This window comes from Podarcis tiliguerta, assembly GCF_965153285.1.
Source record: "Podarcis tiliguerta genome assembly, chromosome: 4".
Lineage (NCBI taxonomy): Eukaryota > Metazoa > Chordata > Lepidosauria > Squamata > Lacertidae > Podarcis > Podarcis tiliguerta.
Genome location: NC_139537.1, coordinates 60853556 through 60861702, shown reverse-complemented (window position 1 = coordinate 60861702; position 8147 = coordinate 60853556). Strand labels below are relative to the sequence as shown.

The 8147-nt window shown below is 38.1% G+C and overlaps 1 protein-coding gene across 1 annotated transcript in view; it reads left to right on the top strand.

Moving 5' to 3' along the window:
• The window catches only part of POLA1 (DNA polymerase alpha 1, catalytic subunit), a 183811-nt gene extending 176196 nt beyond the window's left edge, over positions 1–7615 (top strand). Inside the window, exon 37 of the mRNA XM_083439328.1 lies at positions 6422–7615. Coding sequence (XP_083295454.1) covers positions 6422–6585 — 164 coding nt within the window. The 3' untranslated portion in view covers positions 6586–7615. The remainder of the gene's footprint in view (positions 1–6421) is intronic.
• Positions 7616–8147: the final 532 nt, after the last annotated feature.

Sequence of the window (8147 nt, the reverse complement as noted above, 5' to 3'; positions counted from 1 at the left end):
TGACAGAACCAATTATGACTGACTGTTGTTTGCTACCTTTGCAAAGAAATAAATGAAACACAGATATTTAGAACAGAGACTGCTGCCTGTGTGCCTGTGCTTGCTATAATTAAAATACAATAACCAGTAGGTGAAGTAAAAATATGGTTCCTAATGGTTTCTAATTTAGCATATTCTTTAAGTCTTCAAATAAAACTGTTAGCATGAGAACTAAATATGAATGATGCACTGGGTCCTTAAGACACAAGTGTAGTAGTATATGTTAAGTATGTATGTGTGTGCATGCCAAGCTATTTAAAACTGAATATATGTGCAATATATTTTTGTGTGTGCACACACAACATACACACTGAACATTAATAAAAGCTAAGCTGTTTGACACAATAATTGAGTGGGTTTGCTGATTAATAATAATATTATGAAAAACCCTGGTTGTCCATTCAGTTATATGTAAAATATAAAAGCCTTCCATATAAATGAAAGCAATTAAAAATACTTGGTTTCTACTTTCAGTTTATGTGGGCACCATTTATTGAAAGGAAAATTATATAATTCAGATTTTGAAACAAGATTGAACGATCACAATCATATTAGCTTCAACCATCAAACTAAGTCAATCAGTGTTTCATCTCAGTTACCAGAAAAGGGCCATTTTCCAATTAGGTTTAAAGATTTGTTGATGCTATCTGAATTTTATTTCATTTATTTCATTAAAATCCTAGTAATATTTAAGGTCTCTATTTTATACCTATTAAAAATTGTTTTGGTCTGCATTGTGTTCCTTTTGTATTGATATTGTGAAAGGGGTATTTGGGTTTTCCCACCCCCTCCCTAATATAAATATAGAAAGTCTGTGAGAGCTATGGTTCCAGCTGCTATAAAACCGTATTCCATACATATATTTAAATGTCCCACATGCCACTTCAGTCATATTACAACTTTGTTCTCAGAAAGGATTAACTGCTCTATTGATTAAAGTCTCATTTAGGAAGAAAAAGTGAGCTTTTATATGCATCTCCAAGTTGGATGGTATGGTAACCTGAAAGTATTGACTGGCTGTGTGATATACAGCGGTCACAATTGTCTTTTACTAAGAAGAGCACAGAGTGATGCTGGTTGTCATTCTTACTCTGCTGTGTGGCAGCGCAAATAGTCCCCTTTCTAACCAACCTGGTGGGAAAAGTCAATATCCCATCAGCAGAGGAGGTAAACACATCAGGAGCTGTGTCCTCTCTCATCTTCCCTCCTCTATATTACTACAGTTCTTTAAATCTATTCTCCCCAGTCATCGGATGCACTTCTGTCATTCAAATGCATAGTACTGCTATACTGCAGATATAGCTGTGGTCTGAATTTAATACTGTACTGTAGATCCTCTTTGTTGTTTTATATTTCAGAATAAAACATCCCCTCATTGATTTCACAGAGTTCCTTATTTTTCTACCATTAGCACACCTCATTAGATTTCTTTCTTTTTAATTTTGACTCTCGGTAGCAGTAATATTTTTAAATGTTTTTAAGAGGGGGTTTACCTTGGACATCTTAGCCAAGTTCCCTGCACAAGACTTTTTCAAACCCCTTCCCCTTTTTTTGGCAGCAGCTCCCCATGTGTGCTAAGATGACCACCCAAAGGTTAGAGCTCTCCAGAGTAATTTTATTATGTTCAAGGGACTGTCACTGCGGGAGGAGGGGACCTGGCAACACAGCCTCTGTGCGTGTAGCACTTTGCACACATTCATATAACTCTCTGTATACAAGCCGTTGCTTAATTTCCTTCCATTTATATTTTACTTCTGTTTGGATTGCATCGTTGATGTTTAAATATAGTGAACAAAACTGAGCAGCTCCTGTAGCGATAGCCAGAAACGCTTTTTAATTGTGTCTCCCAGTGTAAATTTGATGATGATGTGATGATTTGATACAGTGCCTAAGAAGAAAGCACTGTACAAAGATAAAACAGACAAAGCCCTTCTCACGGGCTTACAATCTAATTAAGATAGCATAAAAAGGGGGATGGAAGGAAAAAACGAAGGAGATAACTAACAGATCTAATATGAGTAAATGTGTATATTTAGATGCAGTTCACAAAATCCATGCTGTATAAAACATGGCAAAGCCATATGAAGCCATTGAAGGGAAAATGTAGCTTGATATTGTCAAACAGAATAGAAACACAGAGGTAGTGCGTAGAAAACAGTAGAGGGGAAACCCTGCAATCCAAAGCAGGTTTATTCAGAAATAAGTCCGTACTAAGTTTACTTAGGATTGCAGTTGTAGGGTTGTATTCACTGCTAGTCCTCCTCAGAGTAGACCCCTTGAAGTTAATACACATGACTTACTTAGGTTCATTCATTTATATGGGACTTATTTTGAGCAGACCTGTATTGGATGCAACTCTTAGTCTACAATTGTGTACACGTGTACCTGGACTATGGGACTAAAATGGTTTGAACAATATCATATTGTTTGCTCAGTAACACATTACAGTGGTACCTTGGGTTACAGACGCTTCAGGTTACAGACTCCGCTAACCCAGAAATAGTACCTCGGGTTAAGAACTTTGTTTCAGGATGAGAACAGAAATTGTGCTCCGGTGCTGCGGCGGCAGCAGGAGGCCCCATTAGCTAAAGTGGTGCTTCAGGTTTAGAACAGTTTCAGGTTAAGAACAGACCTCTGGAACGAATTAAGTACGTAACCCGAGGTACCGCTGTATTCTAAATGCAACAGACTGCTTCTGGACAGTTCTACCCCCATTTTGAAATTTGATGTTGCAACACAATTACAATATAGTGACATATATAGTGGCCTTCATTTTGTTAAACACTAGATGTTAAAATTTTGATCCTCAGCATATTTCAGCAATTAAAGAATATCCTGATGTATTGGATATTCAACTATTCTGGTCTTCCAATTTGTATAGGGTATTTAATGATAGCCGATCTCTTAATGCTTTGGGATAATGGCTTAATGGCAGAATGAGAACTTAAGAAGAGCCTGCCGGATCAGGCCAATGGCCATTCTCTTTTGTGCTGGTAAACGGGCTAATATCTCCTCACGCAGAGCTGTATGAACACATCAGAGGAACACTAGGTTCATATCTCAGTGATAGGTGCAACGACGTTTACCAACAAAATAGAAGCAGTCAGTTAGCAGGAAATGAAGAACAAAACCCTCTTCAGACCTTTTTTTGCAGTGAGAAAGAACTAAGACTGAATACATGGCATTCTCAGGCTCCAGGATTTGCGACTCCCATATCTGCAATGGGCACTGCCCATTTGGTAGAGAATTTTAGATTTTAGACTAGGAGTGGGGTAGAGTCAGGTTCAAAACCCTACGTAGCCATGAAGTTAACAGGGGGCCCTAGCTCAGTTACTCTTTTTCAAGCTAACCATCCTCACAGGACTGCTAAGAAAAAAGGGAAGCAGAAAGCCGTCCACATTACCCTGAGAGCAAGAGTGGGATAAAACATTAGAAAGAAATACATGTAAGACAGCTTTTAAGTTTTCAGTAAAACCCTGAATTAAGATTAAGAATTGTCCAAAAAGGATTTTAAAATGTTAGAATTTATTTTAAGATTTTCTGACTTCTTAATATAATATGCATTATTACAGTTAAAAGCGTTTGGGAACTTGGTGCAAAACACAAGCAGCCATTTTAACCAGAGCTGGGTGAGGGTTTTGGTAGCAGTATCGCCAGCTTCTGGCCCATTTCCAGGCCCAATTCAAAGTACTGGTTATCACCATTTAGGCCCAAAATGACATGGGACTACGATAGTTGATGACCATATCCCACATAAGTCTGCCCGTTGACTCAGTATCAGAGGTACGTAGGAAAGGGCCTTATGTGTGTTCAGACAGTGGCCTGTGACTTATTTATTCATTTCATAAAATTTATACACTGCTGGGGTACCAAAAGGAATTTACGAGAAGACTTGTTATTCCCTTGGCTTTTTGATTAGGTTGGATGCAAACATGCCCTCCTGAAGACTGCTGTGCTACCTACCACACTGCTCCAGAGGCTGCCTCAATCCATTTTCAGGGATCACACAGGGCTGTGGGGGAAAAGGGAGAGCTCAGATTGGAGAGCATCTTATTCTATGGCCCGAACTCCACTGATGGAATTTTGGATTCAGCCCTTTATCTGCCGTGCTGCCTGTTTTGCACTTTTAATATTGAAGGATAGTTTACAGAGTAGATTCTACTACTAAGGGCAGAGGGACAGTTCGAAGGTAGCCCCACATACGGCCTATTATAATAATCCAGCCTTGTATGACTGTGACCAGGTGCTGCCCCAAGAATGAAGTACAGCCTAAGCTATGCAAAAGCACTCCTGACTCCATGCTGAGATTCTAAGTACAAAGCAAGATCTAAGAGGACTCTCAAACTATGTACCTACACACTTAACATGCATTATCTCGCTAATCCTCTTAACACCCTTTAAAAAGGGCCAGTATTATCGCTCCCATATTGCAGATGGCAAATTTGGCCTCTGACAATAGTGGTTTGGCTAAGACCAACTACTGACTTTAGCAAAGGTGATATTTCAACTGGAGGCTTTCTTGTTCAGTGGTTATATATATATTATTCAATATTATGCTGTGCTAGCTTATCGGTGAGTGATCTATTGATCATGCATCTCAGTTTCTTTCAGTAAAATACAATGTCCAGTCATATGATCCTTTTCCTACTTTTTAAATTGCTTATTTCTCCATTTTACACCTTCAGTAAAACAGCAGAAACATTCAAATTGGAATCAGTTCATCTATTCAGTAGAACACAAACTAGATGTTCACTACCAAGCAATTGGTGGTGGTTGTGATGTTGTTTTTCTCTTATCGGCTCCTATGTCTTGAAACAATTCAGTTCCTTGAAATATCCCAGCACAAAAGTAACCTGCAGTCCTTAGGCGCTTAAACTCACTATACTCAATATGTGTGCACTTTATCTGAGTTATTAGTGGGGGAAACGATGAAATGTTGAAGTTTGAATCACTGAATCTTTTGGGAAATGAGCCTAGCTTAGTGGTAGAACAAACATATATGCCTTGCATGCAGAAGGTTCCATGTTCAGTATCTGGCATCTCCAGTTAAATGGACCAGGTAGCAGGTGATGTGAAATGCTTCTATATGAGAACCTAGAGAGCTGCTTGCAGAGTGCATTATATTAGCTAGAAGGATAAACAATGTGACCCGTGTTTCTTCCCTATGGCATTCTTATTTTTTAACTTGTTTTTTTAAGATAGCCAGGGAAGCAAACAAGGCTCCCTAGAAATCTAAACAAAACACGGAACATGTTTGCTATTCCACTGCACTTGCACAGTCTTTAAAGTATACACACAACACTTACAGTGGGTTGGGCAGTATCTGCAAGTATTTTTTCAAGTAGTGTAAATACACAAGTATAGTGGTACCTTGGGTTACAGATGCTTCAGGTTACATACGCTTCAGGTTACAGACTCCGCTAACCCAGAAATAGTACCTCAGGTTAAGAACTTTGCTTCAGGATGAGAACAGAAATCGTGCTCCGGCGGCAGTGGGAGGCCCCATTAGCTAAAGTAGTACCTCAGGTTAAGAACAGTTTCAGGTTAAGAATGTAATTCCAGAAAGAATTAAGTTCTTAACCCAAGGTACCACTGTACATTTAAAAATGCATCAAGATAATTTCATATGTTCTGATTCAGGCCTATCACTTAAAATGGACTTGTAAAATAAAATAAAAGTTGAAGTTTGAGATATGGGAAGAATGCGCATCTTATCTTAATAGTTTCCAGGAATACCTTTCTGCAGTAACTTCCACATGCTTTGAAATAGGCACGTAAAGGCAAGTTCCCAGTATCCTGCATTATTGCAAATATTTTCAGTAATCCGATCAATGAGGAGGGTTCAGTACATAGAAAGCAGATTGCCAGGCAACCATGCCATTAAGCAGCATTCTGCTTTTTTTAAAAAAAATTGAACTCTTTAAAGAGAAGCTACTATCTGTTGGTTCTGGTAAACTGTTCCCTCATCCTCTTTCTCTTCCCCCTCCCACCCCCATTTATTCAGCATTAATGGACAAACAGTGTTTCCTGACATTTACTGACAGAAGGTGTAGCACCAATTCAGTTGGGGCATGACAGGTGGGTTGACTAATTCCCTGATGAGCTGGATTCAGTCTCTTTGTAAGTAACAAGTCTGACACTCTCCTAAACATGCTGACCAATGTACTTTTTTAAAAAAGGGGAAAAAAAGGTAAGCATCAGAAGAAGAGGAAGCTCAGTAAAAAAGCATGTTGAATAGAAGTCTGGGAAATTTGGGTTCTGACAGTCGGTAACCCTATACCAGAGTGTGTTTTAAAAGGCCAGAGTGTCCTGGGATTAGTGGCTATAAAATGATGAGTTCCTTTTTCTGATCTTTCAGTTTGTTATTTCTCTCTCCCAACAGGTTGCGTGAATAACAACATGCTGGAAGAAACCAAGGAAAACTACAAAAAACTGAAGAGCACAGTAGACAAATGGTTGTCAGTGAGCAGCTACTCTGAAGTGAACCTCGGCAAACTCTTTCAGACATTCAATATAGTAAAATCTGTGGGAGATCCCAGTATTTAAGCACTGTGTGGGGGTAGAATGGAACAAAAGGCTTTTGTGGACTCTTTTGTAGGCAAATATCTTCCTTGTTTTCATTTCTAGTTTTCCATCTATAGATACACACTAGTGTTGTTGTATCTTGTTTAAAAACACACAAGTATACGTCAAATATTGGCTTTATTCGATGGTAAAAAATATTAAAATGTCATGTTAAAAGTCAGTATATATACTGAACACCTGTACCACTTACTTTTCAATAAATATCTATTTGTTGTATATCTGGACCTAGAAGGGAAGAAAGGGGTGGAGAAATAGCTTCTTTAATTGAATAATTCCCAGTGAGAGTTGCTGGAATGTAAGTGATCCTAGACTTTGCTCCAGGGTAGTTAGTAGAGGTGCTTTCAGGAAAAGAGGTTAGTGGAGGTCTCAGTAGGAGCACTAATGTTTTCTCTTTTCACAATTTATCTACTTCATGATCATATACACAGCAGTTAAAAACAATACTAAAGCCAAATTCTTCCTATTAATACTTGATTCTAATGTTATCTTTATTTTTGAACCTATATTTGAGGGAATTTTTCCACAAAACAGTATTCATTCAAACAATAAATATTGTGCTGTAAAGACGCAGAGTAACCACATGGAAATGAATGCTAAAGCACCAATTGACTTTTGTACAGGGCAAGGAGACTGTATGTATGTAGCAGATTCTTCATACCACACACACAAATCTAAATGTTACACTTTGGTTCCTTTGGGTTCAACAGGATAAACAGCAGTGCTTGCTGTGGCGAGAAAATGGAAACGACATAAAAATGGAACTCACTTCGGCCAACAAATAAAAGTAACGTCTATATTGTATAAAGCAAATAAAGCCAAGGTAAAGTTTTTAGAGAGATTTAACAATGGTGTCTAATCTGTTTACCGCCATTAAAATAATGAACAGAAAGGTTAACGTCATTTATTGGTGCATGCTAAAGTATTTCTAAATGTGTGTGTAAAGTTTTATACTGTTGAAAGGAAAATAATAAAGTTTTTTAATGTAAGAAAATTGCAGTGGGTATGCGCCGACAACATATCAGTGAGATATCACAGTGATATCAATTTACACTACACATTTTCATCTTTAAATTATTTGCTTCAGGGGTGGGGGAATACACTTTTGGTGACATTGCTACTATAGCCTTTTTCAGTTGTGTTTACTTGCTCATTGACAAACAGCAAAATTTTTAGGATACTTCCCCAATGCTCTTCTGAAATAAGGCAATTTAATCCTGAATGTAATCCAATACCTCCTAGTTAATAGAATAGTGTAAAACATCTCTCTTCCTTTAAATTGGGGACATAGAATCTGCTTCATAACTGTGGCCAGCATTCTAGTACAAAGCAACCAAATAAGCACATTGAATGAAATGCAAGCTCTGGGAGTTCCAAACCAGTCTCAGCTTGGAGGTGGTGAAATTTGCAGTGGGAGCCAGGAGCATATCTGCTGGCAGAATGCAAACTTAATATATTGACATAAAAACCTTTGGTCATCATCAACATACAGACACAGTGACACATTTCAGGGATTTAAGAATATC